The sequence below is a fragment of the Osmerus mordax genome, chromosome 14, assembly GCF_038355195.1.
Source record: "Osmerus mordax isolate fOsmMor3 chromosome 14, fOsmMor3.pri, whole genome shotgun sequence".
NCBI lineage: Eukaryota > Metazoa > Chordata > Actinopteri > Osmeriformes > Osmeridae > Osmerus > Osmerus mordax.
The window spans coordinates 6,011,127-6,036,651 of record NC_090063.1 but is presented as its reverse complement, the minus strand read 5'-3'; the positions used below and the strand labels follow the sequence as shown (position 1 = coordinate 6,036,651).

Sequence of the window (25,525 nt, the reverse complement as noted above, 5' to 3'; positions counted from 1 at the left end):
TGCCCTTTGACCTCAGATTCAGGCATGCAGGGTGTCTACAACGAAACAACGTGTATTAAGACCAAGTCAATGATAATAGCTCAAAATAATATTGTAAAGAGGTGTTCAACCTCTCATATTTAAAACCAGAGTCTTCTGTACTGAAGGTAATATTGTTGACTATTTGAACTCCATTTCAACGATCATTGTTTTGATGTGTATTGTGGCTAGTCAACGTTAGCGGTAGCAAATCTGCTTTGTTTTCATTAGTCAGCTAGCTAATGTTACATTAAATTAGTAACAGTAACTTTTAAAATTACAGCATAGATGTATTCTGTTAAATATTGTTTCGATCGGTAACATCTGCCCTGTGTTCATCAAGATGGGGAAACCAACAAAGAATCGGAGTGTGGCGGATAAGGTTCGCAAGACCAAGACGACCTCGCAGATCAAGAACAACCCTTTCGAGGTTAAGATCAACAGGAAGAAGTTCGACATTCTCGGGAGGAAGAGCAAACATGATGTTGGGCTGCCAGGGGTGTCCAGGTCCAAAGCCATCAACAAGGTGATGGGGACGGACATGTGTGAGAAAGATATGATTCTTATGTATAGGAACATGATACTAATACATGATCTTCTTCACAGCGAAAAGAAACCTTGCTGAAGGAGTACAAGACGAAAGATAAGGCCAACAAGTTCATAGACAGACGCTTTGGAGAATATGACACCAAGATGGATCCCGAGGACAAAATCTTACAGAGGTTTGCTCTGGAGAGACAGGTAGGTTTGCTTAAACCGGTTTTGATGTAGACCTCATCCCCATGGTCACCTTTGATGAGTGTGTCCCTCTTACTAACCCTACAATCTTTTGTTTGCTGCTTCACCTGGCGTTGTTCTCCTTTGATCTGTCAGCGCACGCACGACAAGAAGGACATGTACAACCTGAACGAGGATGAAGAGCTTACTCACTATGGCCAGTCTCTGGCAGAGATGGAGAAGATGAACGACCTGGTGGACAGCGACAGCGAGACTGACGAGAAGGGGCTGCTCTCTGGTGAGTTCCTGATCAAGAAAGGGAGGGTGGAAAGGTGGAGGGGTATTGATGGATATATTTATTTTATTTTGGGCTAAAATTCGGTTGGGTCAATAACCATGTAAACCAGACAAACAAACAAAAAAAGAATACAGAGTCAGCCCCAGTGTAGAAATCCGAATTGCGAAAGTTCCCATTTCGTACGATGTTATTGATGCGTCTCCCTCGTTCCCCACACAGCTGAGCTGACCGCCTCCCACTTCGGCGGAGGGGGGGGCCTGCTGAGAAAGAAGACCCCTGGAGAGGAGGACGGAGGAAGCCACAGGGCTAAGTCCCGCCAGGAGTTGATCGAGGAGATGATCCTTAAGTCCAAACAGGACAAGGTAAGTCAGTGGTCCTCCATCTTCACTGAGGAGACACCGGTGTTGCAAAGTAACTCCTGTTGATTCACATGAGAAATGGCGGTTGTATGCGGTCATCAAAGTGTGTTGGATCGATCTACCGAGGCTGGATAGTTTTAATGTTATGAAATGTTGGACAAAACAAGAGAGATTTGTTCTGGTCATTCCGGAACTCTTGTGATTCTGGAATCTTCTCAAAGTTCTGCAGGGTTTCTTGAAGTTGTTGTTGTTGTTGTTGTTGTTGTTGTTGTTGTTCCTTAGAGAGAGAGACAGACCCAGAAGGAGGAGGCCCAGGTCCTGACTGAGAAGCTGGACCAGGAGTGGAAGAGCATCCATGGACTGCTGGCCCACAAGACCCCCATGGCAGAGCGCCCTGAGAGGGGGGAGGAGAAGCCCAAGGTCAGTACACAGACCTGGAGCTCTCACTGTGTCGCGTTCCAAAACGCCTTCATCTTTCGCATTTGATAACGGATTGACACACAGACATCTCATTTGTCTTTTATTCTCACACCTGTTATGTCTTCTCTCTCTCCCTCCCTCCCTCTCTCCCTCCTTCCACCCTACCTCGTTCCACGCTCCAGCTGGACGAGTATGACATGATGGTGCGTGAGCTGGGCTTCGAGATGAAGGCCCAGCCCTCTGAGAGGATGAAGACCCCGGAAGAAGTGGCCAGAGAGGAGCGCGAGAGACTTCAGAAACTGGAGGTGTGGAAATGTCCGACATGGATGAGCTGGATGACGCTTGATGCTGTTATGCTATCTCATGCTTAGCATTCATGAAACAGGGAAGATGAGGGGATAAATAAATAATGAAGTCCCGTCATGGAACTTGTGTGTGCTGATCATGTCCCTGGGGTGGTGTGATGCAGGCGGACCGTCTGAGGAGGATGATGGGAGAGGCGGCAGGGGCGGCCAGCCAGACCCAGACACACCTGTCAGCTGATGACCTCAACGACGGCTTCATCCTGGACCATGATGACAAGAAGGCCCTGACCTATCAGGTATGGGTATCTAGACGTATACTGTGTGGAGGTTGAAGCACGATGGTGTGTTTTTATTTATTTTTGGTCTTCATGTTGTCTGCTTTCCCCTCCTAATAAACAGGTGCATAGCATACACAGAACATTTCATGATTGTGTACCTTGTCCCCTCTCTCTCTCTCTCTCTCTCTCTCTCTCTCTCTCTCTCTCTCTCTCTCTCTCTCTCTCTCTCTCTCTCTCTCTGTCTCTCTCTCTCCCCTCCCCCCACCCCCCGCCCTCCCTCCAGGACGGGAAGTTGAACATCGAGCAAGGTTCCGAGGATGAGGGAGAGGATGGTGATGAAGGAGAGAGCAGCCAGGAAGAGGGGTCTGGTGAGGAGGAAGACCAGGAGGAGGAGGAGGAGGAGGAGGAGGAGGCGAGTGGAGGAGACGACAGCCACTCGGACCTCGACTCCGAGCAGGAAAGTGGTAGAGAGGAGGAGGAGGAGGACATGAGTGAAGAATGTGGCGCCCAGCCTCAGAGTCAGCTGACTGAGGAGGAGAGGAAGGCCGAGCAGGAGGCAGCGAAGGCAGAGCTCCCATACACCTTCACAGGTAGGAGACCATCTCTGGAGCTTCAGTGCAGTGCTACAACTCCCGGACCTTCTCTGGTCCTGTCCAGCTTGTGTATAGGAATGTCATGACCTCCAGATGATCCCAGGCCCAAACTGAACTTCAGCCTCCCCCTCTGTGTGGGGGGGGGGGTTGCGTTTGACATGCATATGCTGTGTTTGACATGGTTTTCCTCCTCTCCTCTTTCCTCCTCCTCCTATCCTTATCCTCCTCCTGTCTCAGCTCCAGAGAGCTATGCTGATCTGAAGGCCTTGCTGCAAGGCCATTCCCCGGAGATCCAGCGCCTCATAGTGTCCAGGACGCAGAAATGCAACCACCCCAGTCTGGCTGTGGGCAACAAGCTGAAGCTGCAGGTCGGTACAGACAGACCATTGATTGATTGAATGGATGATGGTAAAGTCCCGTTTAAGTACGCTTTATTATTGTCCGAGATCACAAATATCTATTTCAATTAGTGTCATGTAATCTGAAAATCCCTGTGTATCAGAAACTGTTTGGCTTCCTGCTTGAGTATGTTGGGGAGGTTGCCACCAGGACTCCTCCAGAGCTCTGCACCGTCAACAAGCTCATCCCGTGAGTAAAGCTTGGTTTCTTCTCCTGCGGGTCTGCGTTCTTAATGTCACGTGCGGGGGTGCGGGGACCTGCTCAGCATGTGTAGTTGTGCAGCCATATATGTTTGGCACTAGGCGGCGCCGTTGTGCAAAATGATGGTTTGTTTGGTTGTAGCGCAAGGAAAACCTCACAGAAGTAGTAACTGTGTAGTTGTAAACTACAATGTAATAATCAGGTAAGAGTGACTGGTTTTGAGAGAACTAGTGAAATGAAATGAGGAGGAGGAAATGGACAATGACTTGGAAGAACTCCTAACATTTTGCCGGAAATCGTTACTCAGTGTAACCCCTCCCTCCGCCGCCATCGTTTGTGCGGGTCTGCGGTTGACATATGTGCAGCTACACACTTAAAACAAGCTTCAGAGTCCTCTCATGTGCTACACCAACCAAAGAATATGCCACTCCCTATAACGTGTGTGTGTGTGTTTTCCCAGGCAGCTGTATGATCTGTGCCAGCTGTTTCCAGATGTAGCCTGCAAAGCCATGCAAAGCACTCTGGGAGACTCCGCCCACAGCATGGAGGAGGTCCTGGAGGTCAAAGGTCGTGCTGCATTCCCTCGGCTGGACATGGTACACACACACACAGCATGGCTAGACATGGTTCGCAAGGAAAAAACATTTCCTGCATAATCCATGTATAATGATGGTATTTTGAACTGTGTGTGTTTTTCTAGCTTCTATATCTGAAGATCACTGCCCTGTTATTTCCAACCTCGGACTTTCGTCACCCTGTCACTACCCCTGCTCTGCTCTACATCAGCCAGGCTCTCTGCAAGGTAATTGTTTGTATGTGTGTGTGTATGTAAGAGAGAGTAGTCAACCTTACCATAGAAGTGTACAAGTATCAATTGGATGTCATCCTAGCTATTTTAAATACCTCTCTCCCTCTCACACTGTTCTATTTTCTCCTGTAATCCCTCCTGTCTGCCTTTTGAACATTTTCTTTCCTGCTGTTTCATCATCTCCTATTCCTTTTGAGTCAACCCTGTGTCTCTCTGTATTGGAAGGTGTGTGTGTGTGCGAGAGAGAGAAAGAGAGACAGAGTGATCTTTAGACATCCACACAATACCCCTCTCTCGCACGTCAATGCTGAGTTGTCAAACCAACAAAATAGACAACATCGTCTCTTGTTATTTTCCAACTGCAGCACTGCAATCTAATGTGATGACTTTTTGTGTGTTTCTAGCTGTCCTTCCGTGTATTTGATCCCTCTTTGTGTGTGTGTGTGTGTGTGTGTGTGTGTGTGTGTGTGTGTGTTTGTGTGTGTGTCTCCTGTGATGTCACAGTGTCCAGTGACATCTCTAGAGGACGTGACATCAGGCCTGGTCCTCTGTTGCCTGGCGTTGGAGTACGTCTCCTTCTCTAAGCGCTTCCTGCCGGAGCTCATGAACTTCCTTCTAGGAACACTTCACCTCGCAGTGCCGGAGAACAGCTCAACAGGTAGACCCACACACGCACCTCCCACTTCCCCAGTCTGACACGCTCAGGCCTTAGCTCAGTCCTCAAGGTGCTAGCTCAGTCCTCAAGGTGCTAGCTCAGTCCTCAAGGTGCTAGCCCAGTCCTAGAGGTGCTAGCTCAGTCCTGAAGGTGCTAGCCCAGTCCTAGAGGTGCTAGCTCAGTCCTCAAGGTGCTAGCCCAGTCCTAGAGGTGCTAGCTCAGTCCTCAAGGTGCTAGCTCAGTCCTCAAGGTGCTAGCCCAGTCCTAGAGGTGCTAGCTCAGTCCTGAAGGTGCTAGCCCAGTCCTAGAGGTGCTAGCCCAGTCCTAGAGGTGCTAGCTCAGTCCTCAAGGTGCTAGCCCAGTCCTAGAGGTGCTAGCTCAGTCCTGAAGGTGCTAGCCCAGTCCTAGAGGCCCAAGTCGATCCCAGCTTAGCTCACACATGGCCTTGCCCCAGAGCTTAATAAAGCAGTATAAATACCCCGTAGTCCTGGTTCTTACTCTGGTGTTATTGTCTGTGAGTGTGCCAGCTACCCCTCACCACAACCCAACTCCTCCTTTGCCCCACCCTAGACAGGCAGAACCTGCAGGCAGGCAGGCAGACAGACATGCACACAGACAGACTGGCAGTCACAGGGCCCGGTGAAATAGTCTCTGTGCCCCGCCAAGCCGTCATCAGTAGTCCCTCCCTGCAGGGTGTCAGATCTCTGCTTTGCTGAAGATGAAAATCTGCAGCTATGAGACTGCAGCTTGGCTCAAATGATGATACAAATATACATCCTATTCACATTGTAGTGTGACCAAGGGCACCAAGGCCTTTAGGATGGTTTTAGCTAATGCTGCTCCTTTGTTGCAGGTTACTCAGTGGTGCCGCCCTTCAGGCAGACAGGGAAGTGCAGCGACCTGCTGGTCCTGAGGGAGCCTGAGGCCTGCCTCCCCTGGAGCATGAAGCAGCTGCCACTGGCTACCATCCAGCCCCTCCACCTGGCCTCCGACCAGCACGCCGACCAGCACAGGTGACATGACAACGACCAGGAGGGTCTGTCTCCTATTCTCTGTCTGTCTGGTGTGTGTGTGTGTGTGCTCGCGCCCGTATGTATATGCGTTTGTTCATGTGTGCGTGCGTATTCGTGTCTTTGTGTGCGTGTCACAGAGATATCTATATTCCAACCGAGTAGGACGGTTTCCAGTCAGACCATCTGGTCCGTGGTCTCAGCTGGTCCATTGAGTTAGTCAGTTTAGGTTTGCAGCAACTGATGTGTGGGTGCCATGCAGCACTCATGACGAGCCCACAGGATCTTCTATGACTCAGGTTCCACAATCACTGTACCCTACGATACACACACACACATACACACACACCTTGACAGACTTACTTCTAATTAAATAGACACATATAACCACAACACACACACACCACCTCATAGTTACTTGCCAGACCCACGCCCTATCACATCATACACACACATACATTACTAACGTATAAGATATCCCACTGGAAAGGCCGTGCAGTGCTGCATTTCACACAGAGGTGTCCGGTCACATCCTAGTTGTGTAGATTCCTGCGGGGCTTACAAAGAGAGATGCGAGGCACCGTGGGTGTGTGCGAACAGTCTCAGCACCCCGGTAATTACCCCCGCTCTGAAAGATACCCCAGGGTGGGTGGAGACAGTGTGACCCTCCAGGGGAGCCACCCACTTGCTACACCCCTGAAAATGTGTTTGTGTGAGTGGATACGGATCGATTTTTAGTTGTGTGTGTGTGTGTTCTCTACACACCCAACTAAAGTCGAGGTATTGTTCACCAGACCGTAACCTTGCGATGTTGTGATGTTGATCCCCAGGTTGTGGTGCGTGTCCACCTGTCTGGACCTGCTGAAGCGCTGCTGTGTGATCTACCGTGACCTCACTTCCTTTTCACACGTCTTCCAGCCAATCAGAACGCTGCTGTCGAAACACCTTCCTGTCAAAAGCTACCCCCCGCCCCTCCAGGTGAGATGAAGCCTGGGTGAGGAGGATGGATGCAGCTACTGAGAGGGGTGGGATTTCAGGGCATCCCTGCCCTAGGTGGGATTTTCAACTGTTTTTACTAGAGGTGCGTTTGTTTCGTCTCTTCCAGGAACTCCATGCTGAGATCTTAGAGGCAATTTCCTGCGCTAAAACGTCACATTCTGTTCTGGTGTTTGAGAAGAAGAAGCCCATCCCCCTCAAGCTGTTCACACCCAAGATTGTGGAAGTGTGAGTGACAGCGCTGGGCAACTTCAAGAATCGAATCATTTCAATTCAATTGAACCAAAGTCCAAGAATCATATCAAACCTATCCCTTTCATTCAGTTGAACCAAATCACATATTTTGAGATGATCTGAATCCCTGTCCTCCCTTGCTGTTCCAGGCTGGACTATGGGAAGAAGCGAGGGAATACAAAGGATGAGAGAGAACATGAGAGGTTGAAGCACAAATATAAGAAGGAGTTTAAGGGCGCGCTGAGGGAGATCAGGAAGGATTCCCGTTTCCTGGCCCAGGAGAAGCTGTCAGAGATCATGAGCAGGTATGACCCCGCACAACCTGGTGGTATCACCATGACCCTAACCTATGGACCTCACTGATTCTGACCTCCCCATATGGTTGGTTGGACCTGTGTGCTAAGTGATCTGACACGTGGTGTTCTATTTGTGTGTGTGTGTATCAGGGATGCAGAGAGGAAGAAGAAGGTGAAGGAGCTGTTCGGCAGCCTGGCCACCCAGGAGGGAGAATGGAAGGCACTGAAGAGGAGGAAGAGGAAGTGATCTCTCTGCCTCTCCTATCCTCCTCTGTTGTTGAACTGATCTGTGTACAAAAACATTTTATAGTACAACCGTTCTTTTATAGTACAAATCTTCTTTTTTTTCTTTTCTTCAACATTGTAATGTTATGCAAATTGAATAAAGATATCGTTGAATCCCCTCAACATGTCCTCATTGTGAAGTGTAAGTATTGTCAGGACATAAGTAACATTAGGAATAATTGATATGACTTATCTTCGTATAAATGGTTCTAACCAGCACTGGTTAGTTTTTAGAGTGCATTCTTCAAACAGAGAGCTATGGCAGACCTTCCAGTAAATATACAGATTTTCAGAGTTAACAGACCAGAACACCTGGATGCATTCACGTCAAGCTTTATTAAGTAGTACTTGCTAAACATTTATGAAAAAGTTTCAGTTCCGTTACATAAGACAGGGTTGAGTGTTACTGGGGGAAGAGAACCAGTCCAAACACACAGATGACGACAGTTGGTGAGAAGAGGCATGTTGTCTTGGATGGAGGGGGGAACTGCAAAATGGTGGGCAGGTGCAGGTAGGGAGGGGAGGGTCTGGGTAAGTTGGGCTGGGAGGGAGGGTGTGGTGCCAAGGGGAGAGTAGGTAGGTGCAGGTTGTAAGAAAGGAAAAAGTGAAGGATGGAAGGGGGGGGGGGGGGGGGGGGGAAGGGTGAAAGGGAGGGAGGGGGGTCGTGAAATGAGTAGGGAAGTATAGGTTGAGATAGAAGGAGCTTGTGGGGTAGGGCTTGGTAGGGAGGGTAGGAGGAAAGTGGAGATGTTGAAAGGTGAAGATCCAAGTTGAAGGGAAGCTGTAGAGTGGAGGGATGGAGGGGGTGGAGGGATGGAGGGCTGTTGTGGGGCTGTCAGACCTCCTGCGACTGGTAGAGGCTCCTCCCCATGGCAAGACTCCAAGTCCTCTCCTCTATGATGGACACTAGAGAGGGAAAACTGCTGTCACAAACCTAGAACAAACCCAGCCCCCTGGCTCCAGAGGATGTCGTAACCCTGCAAGTTAGTCCTGACAACAGAAACACCCATGTTAAAGCAGGCAGTAGGAAGCCCAAAGGTGGTTGATGACCTTACCGTCATGTTTGAGACTTTCCTCTGTCAGGAATGACTTTAGACTAAAATGGAAATAAAACAAGAATGTTTCAGTGGTGCGGCTTTGTAAGAAAAAAACACAATTCTTTAAATCAGGAAGTACATTTCGTTTGGAAACAGGATTTCAGTTTGTGTATCAGTCCAAACAATATCCCTTCAGTTCACTGTCACATACAGCAACAACACCACACAGGCTTAACCCGTGATGATGCTGTGGCCTCTGCCCTTCCACCCACCTGCAGGCTCTCCCTCTCCAGCGATGCCCAGCCTCTGCTCCTCTCCTTCCAGCAGCTTCCTGTAGGTGGCGATCTCAGCATCCAGCCTCAGCTTGATGTGCAGCAGCTCCTGGTAGTCCTGCAGGTACTTGCTCATCTCCAACTTGGTCTCGCACAGCTGGGCCTCCAGCTGGGCGATGATGCCCTCCAGACCGCCCACCTTGTCCTGGTGGTTCACCTCCATGTCCTCCAGCTGCTGCTCCATGGCGGCGTTGCGGGCCCTCAGGCTGTCGATCTGGTTCTGCAGGTCGGACACCTGGTTGTGGAAGACGCTGATCTCCTCCTTCATGGTGTTCAACTGGCCCTCGTGCTTGCCGGCGTGCTCTTTCAGCGTGTCAAACTTGCCCTTGTACCACTTCTCCGCCTCCTGGACTTTGCTGGCCGCCACGGCCTCGATCTCCACGCGCATGTTGCGGAGGTAGGCGGCGAGATCGGGCCGGTCGCCGTCCAGCTGGGCCGTGACCTTGGAGTCCTCGATCTGCCTCACCAGGTCGGCCACTTCCTCGTCATGCAGCTTCTTCAGGAACTCGATCTCGGCCACCAGCTGCTCAACCCGCTTCTCCAGGTCGGCCTTCTGCAGGGTGGCGTTGTCCACATCCTGGCGGAACTCTTTCAAGATCATCTCGGCCTCCTCTGTGGGGGAGGAAGGAAGGAAGGGGGACCGGTCAGCTCCAGAGGTCAAGTAACATGCTTTTCTTGGACACACAGTTTCTGTAGCCTAAACACGGCTGCTGAAATCTGAAACATTGTTGAAACACTGAATTTGAAACATTGCCACGGCTGGAAACGAGCAAATGTACTAACAGTGTCGGTTATAAACAAGTCCTCAGTTACCAAAACAGTCCTGAATGCGCCCTCCAGACTCAAACCTACCTTTGAGTGCCATCTCCTCTTCCAGTCTCATCGTCCACACCTCAACCTCCTCCTCAATGTAGCCTCTCTCGATGTCAGCTGCTCCCTTTTCGTTGGTCAATGACTCAATCAGTTCCCTCATCTCCTTGAACTTGAGCTCGTACTCTTCTCCGACTCCGGTTGGGCCTCCCTTGAAGCGGCCTTGAAGCGCGGCCAGCTCGGCCTGGAGCGTGGCGTTCCTGTGTTCTAGCGCCTGGACCTTCTCGATGTAGCCGGCAAACTTGACGTTCAGCTCCTGCATTTCCTCCTTCTCGTTGGCGTGGTGCTGATGGATCTCAGTGCCGACCTCCACCGCGCTGCCCTGGAAACCGGAGCGACCTCGGTTGTTGTACGAGGATCCGCGGCAACGGGACGGGGACGGACTCTGGACGCGCATCCTGTTGGATGAGCCGCTCACCTGCAGAGTTTTCTGGGAATAGGAGGATCCTCTCATTTTGGCGGTGTGTGTGTGTTACGAGTGTGCGATAAAAGCCACAGTCGATCCTGTAACAATAGGCTGGGTTTCCTCAGACGTAGATCCACTAGTGCGAGGAGTCCTGTTCTCCTGCCGCTGCTTGTTATCTTGCTGAAACACCTTGCCAACTGATGCGCTCTCTGCTCGGCTCGGGTGGTTTATAAAGGGCCACAAAGAATGTCTCGGCCTCCCTTGAAACTCCGGCAGGGTTTCGACATGTTTTAAATGTGGATCATGACTGTGTGTTCGAGCCCTTTGCCCAGTGGCGGTTCTACATGGGGGCCCTGCCCCCCCCCCCCCTTGAGCTGACTGAATAATATATTTTTTAAATATTGTAATTTTTTTAAACGTTTTTTCTAGTAGTCATCATGAAACGAGGAAGGGACATTGCAGCCTTTTTTTCAGTAAATAAAAAAGTGAGAGAAACATATCAAGGTATTGAGAGAACTGAGGAGCTGGAACAGGGAAGTTCAGAGCCAGGGGCATAGTTAGACATAAAGCTCTACTGTGGCACAGGCCCCTATTCATATCCCTTTTTTTTCTTCCAAGCTTGCTGTGCACAATGCACTACTAGGCTATAGAAACTCCCCTTGCTTAACCCACTATACAACAATTCAGGGACGAAAGTTTGATATCAGCTTTGGCAGGGTCATCAATAGTTAATGCGAGCACGCACATTTTTTTCCCCATTCATTTGAGCGCAAATACTGTGTTTTTTGAGCTTCATGTAATATTGTTTTTATGTTTTAGTCAAAATAAGATGATCGGTAGGCCTATCATTTAAAACCTTTCTTTAGTTTTGTAAAGTTTTCCTAGCCTACCTCAATTCTGACTTGTGTGCTGAGTCCGACACCTGGGGCCTCATGTATAAACGTTGCGTACGCACAAAAAGCTTGCGTACACTGTTTTTCACGCACAGGGTGTGATGAATAAAAATGTGCTTGACGTGAGAATGTGCGGGCTGTCACGGAAACTTTTGAGCAGACGTGAGAATGTGTGGACCGTCCGCAAAGTCTTGTCTGGCTCTGTAACGTGGCAAATTCTAACTGATAAGTGCCGAAACTCACCAAACATTACAAAATAAAGTTTCCACTACAGTTACTGTCATACGTCTATGCCGTTGACTATTCAAAAAACATACAAATAAAAGTTTGATCATTAATGTGGATGATCACATCAAAATGCCAAAACCCAAACGGGAAATGCTATATTGTTTAATCCGCCACCACTTAATAACTTCTGTTAAACTTGAGGGTGTCAAACGAACGACAAAATCACTCTGGAAATGCACGTCACCCTCATCCTATTGCTGCCATGCTGTTATGATGCGGCACCACTCGTTTCTTAATTTCAAGTTTTACATCGGACCATTTCTTCTTAATTTCTGCCATGATCCGGTTCTCCGAACCCACAGCATTTACAGCCCCGTATAATAATAATAATAATGATTTTATTTGTAATGCACTTTACATTTTGCTAAATCTCAAAGTGCTACAGGTAAAAAAAAGAAAGGGCACAAATCGCAGTTTTCCACTCCGCCAACTTTCTTTTGTTGCTTATACCTGATGACAGGCCGACAAACAGGACACATTTTCTCGCTTCCACCTCTATTGTTAGAACCTATATCTCACAGTCTGTGAAATTAGTTCTTTTTTGCGTGTTTAGCTATTTCAATTCAGACAAAGAAATGACCACAGGAGCGCATTTATAGTCATCTGCATATTCATTTATGGGAGGAGGCAAGGCGGGGTCAGTGGCTCGTTCATGTGTGGTCAATCTCACGTTGATTGTGATTTATAAAGGAAAGGTGCGCAGGACCTGGTGTACGTCCGGTTTTATACATGTGAATATTTCTGTGCGTACGTACTTTTCAAGTTTTGGCCGTACGCCATCTTCTGGTATGAAAGCTGCGCAATCTTTTCTACATGAGGCCCCTGGACTTCTGTGTGCGTGCTGCAGTGGCTATTTGGCAAGCTCAGAAGAGTGCACTGACATGGAATTCTGCTGGCATCGGTTAAACTGCTTTGATTTTACAAGCATTGATTGGGATACAGTGTAAATTTTTTCCGGGATTATCAATCTAAATGAATGCACTGACTAATAAAGTAAATTGTTAAAACTCAAACTTTAAATTTTACTGGGGCACAGCAGATTTATACTGGGGCACGTGTCCCAGTAAAAATGGTCTAACAACGCCCCTGAGTTTGATGCAGACGTTATGAAAAGGAGTAGCATTTCGTTTCTAAATAATTGTGTTTGGTGATTAACAGAATTATTATACATTTGGTTTCCCTTTGAAAAGTGGAGCGAGGTAATATGTATATGCATTGAACTTGTCAAACTTGTGTTATTCTTATTTCTTTGTAATATTTTAATAAATTTCCTAGCTCCATTTTCTCGACATCCAAGCAGAAAGCAGCGACGCATTCCCCCTACGAAAGGAATACAGAACCAAGGGTGGAGGCTGGGGAGGCGGAGGCAGCAGAATAGAAACTGGGAGCATCCTGTGTCGCACTAAGAAATGCAGAGTGCCGTGATATCCTGTATCCCGCCCTGCTAAAGAAGGTGTGCCCCGACTGCGTGATATGACGAGATGCTAGTGACGTGCTAAGGTCTCGGAGTCTCCTGCATGAACCAGCTCCGCTTGATTCTTACCAGCACTGATTAGTTTTTAGAGTGCATTCTTCAACCAGAGAGCTATGGCAGACCTTCCAGTAAATATACAGATGTTTTTTTTCCAGAGGTAACAGACCAGACCAGAACACCTGGATGCATTCACATCAAGCTTTATTAAGTAGTACTTGATAAACATTTATGTAAAAGTTTCAGTTCTGTTACATAAGACAGGGTTGAGTATTACTGGGGGTCGATGGTTTGAGGAGAACCGTCCAAACACACAGATGACACAACAATTGGTGAGAAGAGGCATGTTGTCTTGGATGGAGGGGGGAACTGCAAAATGGTGGGCAGGTGCAGGTAGGGAGGGGAGGGTCTGGGTAAGTTGGGCTGGGAGGGAGGGTGTGGTGCCAAGGGGAGAGTAGGTAGGTGCAGGTTGTAAGAAAGGAAAAAGTGAAGGATGGAAGGGGGTGGGATGGGATGGAGTATTGAGGAAGGGGGGGGGGGGGCGGGGGTAGGGGAGGGAAGGGTGAAAGGGAGGGAGGGGTGTCGTGAAATGAGTAGGGAAGTATAGGTTGAGATAGAAGGAGTTTGTGGGGTAGGGCTTGGTAGGGAGGGTAGGAGGAAAGTGGAGATGTTGAAAGGTGAAGATCCAAGTTGAAGGGAAGCTGTAGAGTGGAGGGATGGAGGGGGTGGAGGGATGGAGGGCTGTTGTGGGGCTGTCAGACCTCCTGCGACTGGTAGAGGCTCCTCCCCATGGCAAGACTCCAAGTCCTCTCCTCTATGATGGACACTAGAGAGGGAAAACTGCTGTCACAAACCTAGAACAAACCCAGCCCCCTGGCTCCAGAGGATGTCGTAACCCTGCAAGTTAGTCCTGACAACAGAAACACCCATGTTAAAGCAGGCAGTAGGAAAGGTGGTTGATGACCTTACCGTCATGTTTGAGACTTTTGCTCTGTCAGGAATGACTTTAGACTAAAATGGAAACAAGACAGGAATATTTCAGTGGTGCGGCTTTGTAAGAAAAAAACACAATTCTTTAAATCAGGAAGTACATTTCGTTTGGAAACAGGATTTCAGTTTGTGTATCAGTCCAAACAATATCCCTTCAGTTCACTGTCACATACAGCAACAACACCACACAGGCTTAACCCGTGATGATGCTGTGGCCTCTGCCCTTCCACCCACCTGCAGGCTCTCCCTCTCCAGCGATGCCCAGCCTCTGCTCCTCTCCTTCCAGCAGCTTCCTGTAGGTGGCGATCTCAGCATCCAGCCTCAGCTTGATGTGCAGCAGCTCCTGGTAGTCCTGCAGGTACTTGCTCATCTCCAACTTGGTCTCGCACAGCTGGGCCTCCAGCTGGGCGATGATGCCCTCCAGACCGCCCACCTTGTCCTGGTGGTTCACCTCCATGTCCTCCAGCTGCTGCTCCATGGCGGCGTTGCGGGCCCTCAGGCTGTCGATCTGGTTCTGCAGGTCGGACACCTGGTTGTGGAAGACGCTGATCTCCTCCTTCATGCTCTTCATCTGGCCCTCGTGCTTGCCGGCGTGCTCTTTCAGCGTGTCGAACTTGCCCTTGTACCACTTCTCCGCCTCCTGGACGTTACGGGCCGCCACGGCCTCGATCTCCACGCGCATGTTGCGGAGGTAGGCGGCGAGGTCGGGCCGGTCGCCGTCCAGCTGGGCCGTGACCTTGGAGTCCTCGATCTGCCTCACCAGGTCGGCCACTTCCTCGTCATGCAGCTTCTTCAGGAACTCGATCTCGGCCACCAGCTGCTCAACCCGCTTCTCCAGGTCGGCCTTCTGCAGGGTGGCGTTGTCCACATCCTGGCGGAACTCTTTCAAGATCATCTCGGCCTCCTCTGTGGGGGGGGGAGGTGGGGGGGGATAAAGGGGAGGGAAGACGGGGGAGGGAGGGAGGGAGGGAGGGAGGGAGGGAGGGAGGGAGGGAGGGAGGGAGGGAGGGAGGAATGAAGGAACGGGGATGGGTCAGCTCCAGAGGTCAAGTAACATGCTTTTCTTGGACACATAGAGTTTCTGTAGCCTAAACACGGCTGCTGAAATCTGAAACATTGTTGAAACACTGAATTTGAAACATTGCCATGGCTGAAAACGTTTGAGCAAATGTACTAACAGTGTCGGTTATAAACAAGTCCTCAGTTACCAAAACAGTCCTGAATGCGCCCTCGATATTAGTCATTCCTCAAACCTACCTTTGAGTGCCATCTCCTCTTCCAGTCTCATCGTCCACACCTCAACCTCCTCCTCAATGTAGCCTCTCTCGATGTCAGCTGCTCCCTTCTCGTTGGTCAATGACTCAATCAGTTCCCTCATCTCCTTGAACTTGAGCTCGTATTCTTCTCCGACTCCGGTTGGGCCTCCCTTGAAGCGGCCTTGAAGCGCGGCCAGCTCGGCCTGGAGCGTGGCGTTCCTGTGTTCTAGCGCCTGGACCTTCTCGATGTAGCCGGCAAACTTGACGTTCAGCTCCTGCATTTCCTCCTTCTCGTTGGCGTGGTGCTGATGGATCTCAGTGCCGACCTCCACCGCGCTGCCCTGGAAACCGGAGCGGCCTCGGTTGTTGTACGAGGATCCGCGGCAACGGGACGGGGACGGGCTCTGGACGCGCATCCTGTTGGATGAGCCGCTCACCTGCAGAGTTTTCTGGGAATAGGAGGATCCTCTCATTTTGGCGGTGTTTGTGTTTTACGAGTGTGCGATGAAAGCTACAGTCGATCCTGTAACAATAGGCTGCGTTTCCTCAGAAGTAGATCCACTAGTGCGAGAAGTCCTGTTCTCCTGCCGCTGCTTGTTATCTTGCTGAAACACCTTGCCAACGGATGCTCTCTCTGCTCGGCTCGGGTGGTTTATAAAGGGCCACAAAGAATGTCTCGGCCTCCCTTGAAACTCCGGCAGGGTTTTGACATGTTTTAAATGTGGATCATGACTGTGTGTCCGAGCCCTGTGCCGCCTCCCCCGTCACTCTAGCACAGCTAGCGTGCCGTCGTTAGCGACGTGATGGGGCAGAGTGAGATGGCTCGGCCCTTGCGGCCTTGTGTGAAATAGTTATCTAAGCATGTATGCCTGTCATTTTTCACTTTGCTATCACTCAGGGCACTGCGGGTCTTTGGGGGTGGAGGGTGTGTTGGGTGTGTGTGTGTGTGTGTGTGGGGGGGGGGGGGGGTTAAGGGTGAGGCCGGGATGGTTGAGGAAGTGTGGAATTGAGGGTGAGGCAGTAATCAGAAGGAAGGGAAGAGATCAAGATGTAGGGGACAGGAAGTACATGTGTACATGTGAAGTACATATGTGTGAGGGGGAGGTTTGGTTGGGTGAGTCAGGAAGGTGGTATGTGGAGTTCTTAGGGGCATTTCAAGGGGAAAATGGGGTGAGATATAAGGGGGAGAGCATTGGAGGGATTGAGGGCTTGAATGATGGGTGAGAGAAGGGGGGGGGGGGGGTGTTCGGGTAGGCGTATTCGGGCGGGTCATCATGGAGGCAGAAGGAATCGTCACCAGAGCACTGAGCATAGGGAAACTGTGACGTTGTGTTTTGGCAACAGGCAATGTGGACCCTGCCACCCTCACCCCCTGGCCATGAATCAAGATGTCAGACAGCAGGAGAGACATTCTTCAGGCTATTACACTCCTCCAGAAATACACAGAGACTCCGTGAGGGAATGTTGTCAAGGAGAACAAGGGCCGGATGAACCTGATTCCCTCTCAGCAGTTTCAGATGTATTTGTATTACGTGTTATTTCATAACAAGTGTATTACTTTGTGTAGCTCTTTTTACAAACTCTTCTTCTGTCTTCAGAGTGGGCTTCACGGTAGTTCATATGCGTCTTCACACAAGATCCAATCTAAACAAGCCTTTGTCACTGTCATGTCTAAAATTGTGTAATGATTGAGGTGTTTGTGTAACTTTACTGGGAGTGCCTAACTGTTCACACAGGGTTGGGGTGGAAATTGGTGTTGGAACTTGTTCTATTGCTTTTGTCTACATCTTTACCTGCCTACTTTTGTGTGTGTGTGTTCATTTGTGTGTGTGTGTGTGTGTGTGTGTGCACGCCCCTCCAGCCTCAATTCCGTGTAAGGCTAGCAGCTCTGGGCAGGTTCAATCTCTAGAGCGTATGCTAATTGGCTTGGGCCTCCGAACTGACAGGCTGTCATGGCGACCCGTAGGCACCAGACACATCTGCCCCTGGCACCACACACACACACACGCAAACACACACATACACAAACATAGATTGAGTTTCTGCTTTATTTAACATTTAACAAACAGTAAATAAATCAATACAGTATTTATCACAATCATTTGGTTTCATGCTTGTGTTTCCATCCACTATTTTACTCTGCACTGTAGGAACAGAAAAATACACTTTATTGAAATAAACTTCATACATTTCACAAATGCCTCGGCACCATTAAAACAGTGACACTTCACACACAAAAATAGAGTTTGTTTATATTTCTCATTTTCAAATGGATACTCTTTGTCATAGACACTTAGGTGGTTTAGTAGTTAATCATAGATGTAGTATATTTCTATGTACTTATTGACATTGACACACGTTTCCCTTGTCTCATAAACAGACATCACCATCAACCCTCATCTACCATCAACACAAGCTTGTCCCGTTAAACAATCAATGTAGCTCCTACAGGAGCTGGTCACCAGTTTGAAGTGTCTGCCTTCGTGGCTGATTGTTTATCGTGGTCAAGATAGGTCACCACCAATTAATCTCCATCATTGTGATTGGTTAGAACATTGTGAATGGTTGCAACAATATGATTGGTCTGAAGAAGGGCCTGTCGATAAAGTATACAATATATATAACCCTGACATAACCCTGACAGGAAGTCTTCTTTACTTACCTTTATCAAATCTAGAGAGCAAATAGTTCAGACGTTTTAATGGAGCAAGTTTGTGCTTGTGGCAGTTTAGGTTTATGAGTAGTAGTAGTAGTAGTAGTATTGACGTAATTGATCCCCAGTGGGAGACTAGGTTGAGCTCAGGTAGTTCCATCTGATGATGGAGGGGACGACGACACACACTTAGCACCTCAGTCTGCAGGGGGCGCTCTTGAGACCTAGAACACCTGGGCCAGGTAGTACTGCTAGAGGAAACCTCCGATCCTCTGGAGTGTTTGATTGAGACTGCCTGGGGTGAGGATAGTAGTGACGATCGAGTTGGTTGCATTGTGTCAGGCAAGCTGAGTCAAACACAGATCAAGTGGAATACTATCTGACCCAGTTGGGGGACATCACTGTTGACTATTGACCTCGAGACAGAGCGAGAGACAGACACACAATAATAGACCCACAAACACACACAGACATACACACATGCTCACACACAGAGACACCCACCCACTCACACACATACACACTGATATGAACTTTCTTAAACGGACACAGGGTACAGACTCCATAGAGGACCACAGCGAGGCACGACAGGACTTGGCAGAGCGACATGGAATATGTCAGCCGTTCATCTCTGGACTGGCAGTCAGCTCTAGTCAGACTCCTGAGAGACAGAGAGGAACATACAGTGATGTTACAATACTTACACATTTGAAAGTCTGTTATATATACAACAGGATATCAGCCCTACACATCAAGGTACTGATTGTATTCTCTTGTATTCTCTTCTCTGTTCTGTGGTCACAGTGTGGTTCCATGCACTCGTGTTCTCCTTGACTGTGTTGTGTTCCTGGTTACCTCTTTGACAGCGTCTCCAGTGTCAGGCTCCACAGCCAGCTCCCCTGGACTCTCCAAACCAGCATCCTCTTCCTGAAACACAGCACCATGGCAACCACAGGGACAGGGTTAGAGGGGGCTGCATCAATGAAGACGAGGAGGAACGGAGAGGGTAGGTGAGAGGAGAGGAGAAGGAAGAAGAGTGGGTAAGGGAAGGAGAGGAGAGGGAGGGAGGGAAAGAGAAGAGGGGAAAGGAGAGGTGAGGGAACTAAGAGAGGAGAGATTAATAGTTAATAAGGCCCTTCCCTGTAGAGGGCAGTCCTTGATTACAGTGTGGCATTGGCCTGACCTTCTTTAATAAGATACTGGTGTGTGCTTCTGTGTTTGTTGTTGTGTTTCTACAAACAGACATTTGTGTAAGGGAGCGTGTGTGTGACTGTGAGTGTATGTGTGAGTCAGTGTGTATGTGTATGTGTGTGTGTGTCAATCGACCAGCTGAGACAACCTGGGAGCAGTTCTTTTGCTGAACACGTGCCCTCTCCTCCTGGTGATCCACTTAACACCTCCTACCTCTTCTCCATCTGCTCATTCAGCAGAGCCAAACACACACACACACACAAATACTTTCTCGATGTCGAACTTTCACACACACTCCTACACACTCTCTGTCACACACACACAAACGCACACGCTTGACATCCACCCACATCAATAAACACGTTCTCGACCGCGACGACAACCACTTCATCCTTTCATGATGGTCATGTTCTGAAGGTCTGGACCCGTCTAGTCACCTTCCCTCCATATGCTCCGAGACCCCCTGACTGGTGAACATCTGTCTGTCTCGTTCCCTTTTCTATACACATTTGATCAGTTGAGGAGGACTCCCCAGACTACCGAGATGCAGCCCACTGTCTAACTGATGGACTGAAAAGGAGAGGATGACTCCCCAGACTATTGAGATGCAGTCATTCTCTCACCAATATCTAAATGATTAGCCCCGTGGGGACAACCACAACGGATCGATGGCACGCGCGTGTGTGTGTACATGTGAGCCCGTGAGACAAACAATGTGTGTGTGTGAGAGAGAAAGAGAGCGTGTGTCAGAGGGGGAGAGAGACAGGGATGAAGGGAGGGGATGGAGAGATAGGTATGGAGGGAGGAGAGGATGGAGGGGAACGGGGTAGAGAGCAGAGACCCCAGGCTGGGCGGGGCCCTCCTCTGATGTCCATCAGCATGACTGTCTGATGAATGGGATCAATATCAATGACAGCTCGGCTATATCCAAACCTGAATAATCTGGTTCCCTGCACACAAACACTCACACACGCACACACACACACACAGGCTCCCTGAGGCGAGAGGACACAGCAATTAGCTCCATGACAACAGCCAAGAAGAGGAAGGGAGGATGAGGAAGAAGGGAGGAGGAAAGAAGAAGAGGTTCGAAGGAAACTGAGCAGAATGAAGTTTTAACAGAAAGACAAATGCTAGAGGTAGTCCTGGGTCTATGTATCTGCTAGATGAGCAAAAAGGCCATCAATTCAACGGTCTACCTCCAATTCTGTACTGCTTAACAGAGAATAGAGACATCATCCCTCATCTTCAGACTGTGTCAGACTGGAGCCAATTGTCTGTGTCTGTGTGTGTGTGTGTGTGCGTGGGTCCGTACAGGCGTGTGTCTTTGTATGAGCTCGAGGAGCGGTGACCGGCTGGCCCTATGTGTGCATGTGTGTGTGTGTGTGTGTGCTTGTGTGTCAAGGAGCATCAGGGCGCAGCAGTTTAATGAAGGTCAGCGGCCATTTTGACCGATGCTGAAGCCCCAGCTGTCACCTTGGAACTTGTTGAAAGACTGAAGGGACTGTAGTGAAACTCCAATAAGAAACAGAAAAGACAGAAACAGAAAAGAACTACATCCGTTTCAACAAAGCTTTTAACTTAAGAGCTTTCCTGGTGGACCATAAAGTACTGCCCGCTCTATGAAATCTAATTTGTTATTCTGGATACTAAATACCTCGCTCTCTCCAATGAAGTAACGGCGAGACAGTGTGTGTGTGTGTGCAGTAGAGTATTAGGTAGCAAGGAAGGTATCATCTCTCACCTGTTTCGCCGGGTCTTTCTTGACCAATCCGGTCGCAGCGGCAATGTTCCCCGCCCCCTCCACTGTTTTATGGGCCACAGCTGTTACCCCGGTTACCACAGCCCCGCCCACATGAGACACACCAGACACAGTCTTCTCTGCCACTGAAAGAAAAGAAGAGAATAGAGGAGAGGACACAGACAGAGGTCACTATGATGTTTATCTCTGTGTCCAACTACAGAGAGCTAGCCTCAACCTAAAGAGAGCTAGCCTCAACCTACAGAGAGCTAGCCTCAACCTACAGAGAGCTAGCCTCAACCTAAAGAAGGCTCAGGTGACTCTGAAGTGACTTACATAAATGCTTTACAATGACATGCAACCATCAAATACACAGTAGTTGCCATGACAGTAGGTAGGTAGTTATTACTTCACTATTCTCGGTTGCTCTGTATATTGTTATCTCTCTGCCTCTCATTCCCTGGTGTCTATCTTTGTGTCACTTCTCTCTCTTTCGGTTTCACACAGACAACAGAGACATAGCACAACCCCCTGACATTATCCACAGTGAGAAACCCCCCAGCTCTCCTGCTAATTATCTCTCAGTGTGTTTGTGTGTGCATGTGTGTGTATGTGTGTGTGTGTGTGTGAGAGAGAGAGAGTCTAGCAGCTATTGGCTGATTCAGTCCTGGGAGAGTGAATGGAGATGGTGTTGAGACAGTTAAAACAGACAACAACTCACTGTTATCACTCAGTCTCTCCACTGCCAGACAGGTTTTTTTGAATTATTATTATTGTGCTAAAAATGTTTACCAATTATAGTTTAGTCTGTATGGTTTAGGTGATTATTAAAACACTCTTCATTCATTAAAGTTCAAATATACCTGTTGTCACTCCATCCTTGGTTTTAGTGCCTGTTGAGAGATTAGTACAATATGTGCATTAACGAGTCGTGCATTAATAAGTCATGCCAAACAAGAACCATGTCGTGTCATTATGATTATATCATGATCAAATGTAACAGGCCGACATGTACAAAAAAAGCTCTAATTCACGCACAAAACTAGCAAAATGTCGAGTTTAAAATACATACAATGTGACAGTCAGTCAACCTGTAGCCTGTCACCGTTCCCGACACCTACCGACGAAGATGACACCGTCCTTTGTCATCTCAGCAGCTCCAGTCACTCCTTGCTTCGTCATCTCCGCCGCCGCCACAACCCCGTCCTTGGCTTTCGAGAACCCCTTCATTAACGCGTCCATATCGGTCCAAAATTATGTCGCACAGCTGTGAAGGAGTCAGTTGGTTGGCGGAGTTCACGGTACGCAAGATCTAGTTTGAGAACGACAGAGTTCTGGGTATTCTGCATACATGGATGTGTTTGACACCGCCCTATGCTTTTATTTGAATGTTTCTTCCTTAAGACCGTTCCGGTTTGACAAGAAAAACGAGTTATAGAGTTAACCACAGGCTTGTATTTCAAGTTCCAGTAAAATGCAAGCAGACCGAACACCTGTTAGTGGAGACCGTGATCTTTAACTATAAAATGACCTGTCTTGCCACACATTTGTCCTTAGCAAGTCGTTGTATTCAAAGTTTCATACATCAGAAGTAGGCAGAAGTATAGGTTTTGGTTTACAATATTTTATGCAATTTCCTAAATGTAGTTGTAAAAACAAACCTGTGGATTGACGTACCTGCCAGTTGGTCACTTGTAGACTCGAACTTTCGCTCGAAGGTTATGTTCTGTTTTAGAAAACGTCGCTGTATACGGAGACACGATCAAAATCTACTGTCTGCTTCTCAAACAGTTTCAGAGTAAGCTCAACAGGTTTGAAACGGATACGCCGCTCTTCTCCCCGGAGGCTGTGGGAGTGATCGAGCGCGCGTGATCCCGTGGTGCTGATGCTGAGCTCGAGACAGAATGGCTGCTTCGGTGTCTGCATCCCACGCGCCCCCCTCCACACACACACACAGACACACACACATATATATCCTCCCTCGACCAGAGATTACGTAGATACCCAAATTGTTCTCTATTTGTGGGCTACTCACGACTAGTATTTAGTCATCAACATGTCACACGAATCAATAACAATTTGCCTACACACAATGCAAGCGTAATTTAAACAATTTAAATGATTCGAAAATGATTAAAATGTATTTTATGTTTTATTTAATTCATTGGTCTGATCTTGATTTTCTAGTTTAATTGATAGCATTATGATTGTGTATACAGGTCTTCCCTTTAGCCCTCTGTGAATCCTGACATATCAAAAGGATGATGTCATAACCTGTATCAAAGTCAGACGTGATTGACTACATCGCTTATAACATCTCTCCTCACTCCCTACTCATCTCTCCTTTACTTCACTCTATTATCCATCTTCTCTTCCTCCTCCTCTACCTCCTCTCTCTAATCGTCTGCCCTCACTCCTTTACACCCCCAACATCCTCTCCTCACCCCCACTCTCCCACTTTCTCCCCTCTCTCCTCCCTCCTCCATGTCTCCTGACCCTTCATTTCCTGCCCCCTCCCCAAAGGGCCACAGCCATCTGAAGCTCGAGCTATCTTTTATCTTGTCTCTCTAATTGATAGTCACAGACTCCGCTGCGATCCATGCCTCTCTGACTCCTTCTCATTTGTCTGAGGAATATGACAGATTGTGATGTTGGCCTACTGTGCCTGCTCTGCTCACAGGCCAGTTTGAGATACTGGAGCTCAGCATGTTTATAGACAATGTTCTCAGCAACGTTGTCTTTGTGTGTGAAGTCATTGTGCATTTTGTATCAACTTCGGCTCAGTGTTATACAGTCAAACTGTAATTACCTCATCAAAACATTGTACTTATTCTGTTTTAGTGGGTGGGTGTTGGTGAAGGTATGCACCATTGTTATCAGTCATGTGTGTGTGTGTGTGTGTGTGTGTGTATAAACCAACCTTGGGTAAATCATGTATTGGTGCTGCCATGGTGACTAGAGCATGAAGGTCTCTGGTTTGGTACAGACACGATGCACTATGAAGAAGACCTTGACTGTGAGGATCACTTTTACAGGGAGGTTCCAGTCTTTTGTGAGACTTCTCAGTCACTCACTCAACTGCGACCACAGTGGTTGAAATATTTCAAGAAGAGATTTTCTACCAAAGAAGAGAGAAAAATGATACTGATGCTAAAATGTGGTCATTGTTTATTTCAACCAATTACTGATCTTCCAGTTGCCTCTCAAAAGTAAAGGAGCAACCTCCTCTGCCTGACTGACTTGAGGGGTTCAATGTTTCAGAAAGGTTGACATTCGCACCGGTGGGGTTGGTGCATATTCACAGTGGTGTGTATATAGGTCAGCTAAAAAACAAAACCTGTTTAAGGCAAGAGACTTGAAACCCAACGCTGGTCCCATGGGCACACTGACAGGAAATGAGAGGAGATTCTTTAATGAATGTTTCCGATTTAATGAGGTCCAACTCTTACATGGTTTACACATTCTTTTTTCCTTGTTTTCGTAGTTTCTCATTTAATCTCAGAATAACATGAATGTCACAGCCTCGAGCGCATTGTTTACTCAAGGGCCCACAGCCAGACACTGGCTTCATCTCAAAGGCCTCTCCTTCTCTCCAGCTACTCTGACGCTGTTGAACTAGAACGGCTGGATTCTAATCACATCAACTATCTCCCCTGATCAAACTCTCTGCCTCCCAGGTTGCCATGTCTGAGAGGGTTTGGAAGAGGTGGCAAAGGAGAGGACGGTGGGTACTGTAAAGTATGGAGGCAGCCCCTATTGGACACACACCAGGAACAGAGCTGATGGAGGAGAGTGGGCTCTCACCCAACACAGCACATGTTTATGTGAGGATGATATCTGTGGAGAGGAGGGATGGATGGGGCACACTGCCTACACCACTTCAACAACAAAAGGCTTTTGTTCATCTGGACTGTTTCCGGAGACATAATTGTAGTGTTTAAAACAATTACTCACCAAGGTTTGCAAGAACAACTCTCCGTTTGAACTGATTGTGAAGTGCCCCAGTGTTATCAGATATGAATGAAGATGGCTGTGTTTTCTTCAGTCAATTTGGAGTGTGTTCTTCCCGGTGGGTTAACTATGTGTGGTCCCTTAACGTCGGGGCAGGACTGGCATGGCTGCCCTAACACTGGCCGTGTGGGATGGCTCAGAACACGAGCAACAGGGCTGGCTCTCCTGACCAAAAGATGAGGGCTGTGGACACGCGGATTCTGGTCAGTGACAGTTGTATTGATCAGAAACGGAATGAGTGATGGCATTTGTCCGAGAGGGAGAGGGAGATGGAGGGAGTTCGAGGGAGGGGAAAAAAGAGGGAGAGGGTGGAAGGGGGGAGAAAGGCAGAGAGGGGGTCCGGGGGGGGGGGGGGGGGGGGGAGCAGTTAATCCAGAACTGTACACCAGTACCAACCAGGATGCCCTCGTTAAGACCAAGGCCCACGCCACCTATGACATCATCAGAGAAGGAGGCAGATGAGAGGCCGCCAGGTTGGAATAAGGCAGCTCCATCCTCATTAGTGTTCCACAGA

At 48.5% G+C, this 25,525-nt stretch overlaps 4 protein-coding genes across 5 annotated transcripts; 1 reads left to right on the top strand and 3 right to left on the bottom strand.

Annotated features, from left to right (window-relative positions):
- Nucleotides 1–11: 11 nt before the first annotated feature.
- Nucleotides 12–7,990, top strand: nop14 (NOP14 nucleolar protein homolog (yeast)). Its single transcript, XM_067250390.1, has 19 exons — nucleotides 12–146; nucleotides 362–544; nucleotides 625–759; nucleotides 892–1,033; nucleotides 1,253–1,395; nucleotides 1,675–1,812; nucleotides 1,995–2,117; nucleotides 2,282–2,413; nucleotides 2,679–2,985; nucleotides 3,226–3,356; nucleotides 3,491–3,576; nucleotides 4,049–4,184; nucleotides 4,289–4,390; nucleotides 4,901–5,054; nucleotides 5,905–6,064; nucleotides 6,892–7,039; nucleotides 7,167–7,285; nucleotides 7,441–7,596; nucleotides 7,738–7,990. The coding sequence occupies exons 2-19, from the start codon at nucleotides 362–364 to the stop codon at nucleotides 7,832–7,834; spliced, it is 2,592 nt and encodes an 863-aa protein (XP_067106491.1). The 5' UTR covers nucleotides 12–146; the 3' UTR covers nucleotides 7,835–7,990.
- A 563-nt stretch (nucleotides 7,991–8,553) lies between these two features.
- Nucleotides 8,554–10,628, bottom strand: LOC136956896 (desmin-like). Its single transcript, XM_067250936.1, has 4 exons — nucleotides 10,094–10,628; nucleotides 9,182–9,853; nucleotides 8,928–8,968; nucleotides 8,554–8,778 (listed from the first exon to the last, which is right to left on the bottom strand). The coding sequence occupies exons 1-3, from the start codon at nucleotides 10,563–10,565 to the stop codon at nucleotides 8,964–8,966; spliced, it is 1,149 nt and encodes a 382-aa protein (XP_067107037.1). The 5' UTR covers nucleotides 10,566–10,628; the 3' UTR covers nucleotides 8,554–8,778; nucleotides 8,928–8,963.
- A 3,092-nt stretch (nucleotides 10,629–13,720) lies between these two features.
- On the bottom strand, nucleotides 13,721–16,018 carry LOC136956909 (desmin-like). Its single transcript, XM_067250953.1, has 4 exons — nucleotides 15,417–16,018; nucleotides 14,394–15,065; nucleotides 14,139–14,180; nucleotides 13,721–13,995 (listed from the first exon to the last, which is right to left on the bottom strand). The coding sequence occupies exons 1-3, from the start codon at nucleotides 15,886–15,888 to the stop codon at nucleotides 14,176–14,178; spliced, it is 1,149 nt and encodes a 382-aa protein (XP_067107054.1). The 5' UTR covers nucleotides 15,889–16,018; the 3' UTR covers nucleotides 13,721–13,995; nucleotides 14,139–14,175.
- A 1,928-nt stretch (nucleotides 16,019–17,946) lies between these two features.
- On the bottom strand, nucleotides 17,947–22,924 carry LOC136956670 (alpha-synuclein-like). Of its 2 annotated transcripts, none has more exons than XM_067250608.1 (6): nucleotides 22,678–22,924; nucleotides 22,122–22,312; nucleotides 21,864–21,893; nucleotides 21,004–21,146; nucleotides 18,924–18,995; nucleotides 17,947–18,729 (listed from the first exon to the last, which is right to left on the bottom strand). In XM_067250608.1, exons 2-6 carry the CDS (start codon nucleotides 22,240–22,242, stop codon nucleotides 18,718–18,720), a joined length of 378 nt encoding a protein of 125 aa, XP_067106709.1. In that variant the 5' UTR covers nucleotides 22,243–22,312; nucleotides 22,678–22,924; the 3' UTR covers nucleotides 17,947–18,717. The 2 variants fall into 2 exon arrangements, with proteins under 2 accessions (XP_067106709.1, XP_067106710.1); XM_067250609.1 differs by having other exon boundaries at nucleotides 22,122–22,267; nucleotides 22,678–22,814.
- Between the last annotated feature and the right edge of the window lie 2,601 nt (nucleotides 22,925–25,525).

What these genes read in the sequence shown, in the direction of transcription:
- nop14 (XM_067250390.1), top strand. Translation starts at nt 362, where the DNA reads ATGGGGAAACCAACAAAGAATCGGAGTGTGGCGGATAAGGTTCGCAAG. An exon ending in ACCGTCAACAAGCTCATCCC is followed by an intron (nt 3,577 to 4,048) that starts GTGAGTAAAGCT and finishes GTGTTTTCCCAG; the next exon opens with GCAGCTGTATGATCTGTGCC. An exon ending in CATTCCCTCGGCTGGACATG is followed by an intron (nt 4,185 to 4,288) that starts GTACACACACAC and finishes GTGTTTTTCTAG; the next exon opens with CTTCTATATCTGAAGATCAC.
- LOC136956896 (XM_067250936.1), bottom strand. Translation starts at nt 10,565, where the DNA reads ATGAGAGGATCCTCCTATTCCCAGAAAACTCTGCAGGTGAGCGGCTCA. An exon ending in AGAGGAGATGGCACTCAAAG is followed by an intron (nt 9,854 to 10,093) that starts GTAGGTTTGAGT and finishes CCTCCCCCACAG; the next exon opens with AGGAGGCCGAGATGATCTTG.
- LOC136956909 (XM_067250953.1), bottom strand. Translation starts at nt 15,888, where the DNA reads ATGAGAGGATCCTCCTATTCCCAGAAAACTCTGCAGGTGAGCGGCTCA. An exon ending in AGAGGAGATGGCACTCAAAG is followed by an intron (nt 15,066 to 15,416) that starts GTAGGTTTGAGG and finishes CCCCCCCCACAG; the next exon opens with AGGAGGCCGAGATGATCTTG.
- LOC136956670 (XM_067250608.1), bottom strand. Translation starts at nt 22,242, where the DNA reads ATGGACGCGTTAATGAAGGGGTTCTCGAAAGCCAAGGACGGGGTTGTG. An exon ending in GGACGGTGTCATCTTCGTCG is followed by an intron (nt 21,894 to 22,121) that starts GTAGGTGTCGGG and finishes ATCTCTCAACAG; the next exon opens with GCACTAAAACCAAGGATGGA. An exon ending in AGAAAGACCCGGCGAAACAG is followed by an intron (nt 18,996 to 21,003) that starts GTGAGAGATGAT and finishes GCTGTGTTTCAG; the next exon opens with GAAGAGGATGCTGGTTTGGA.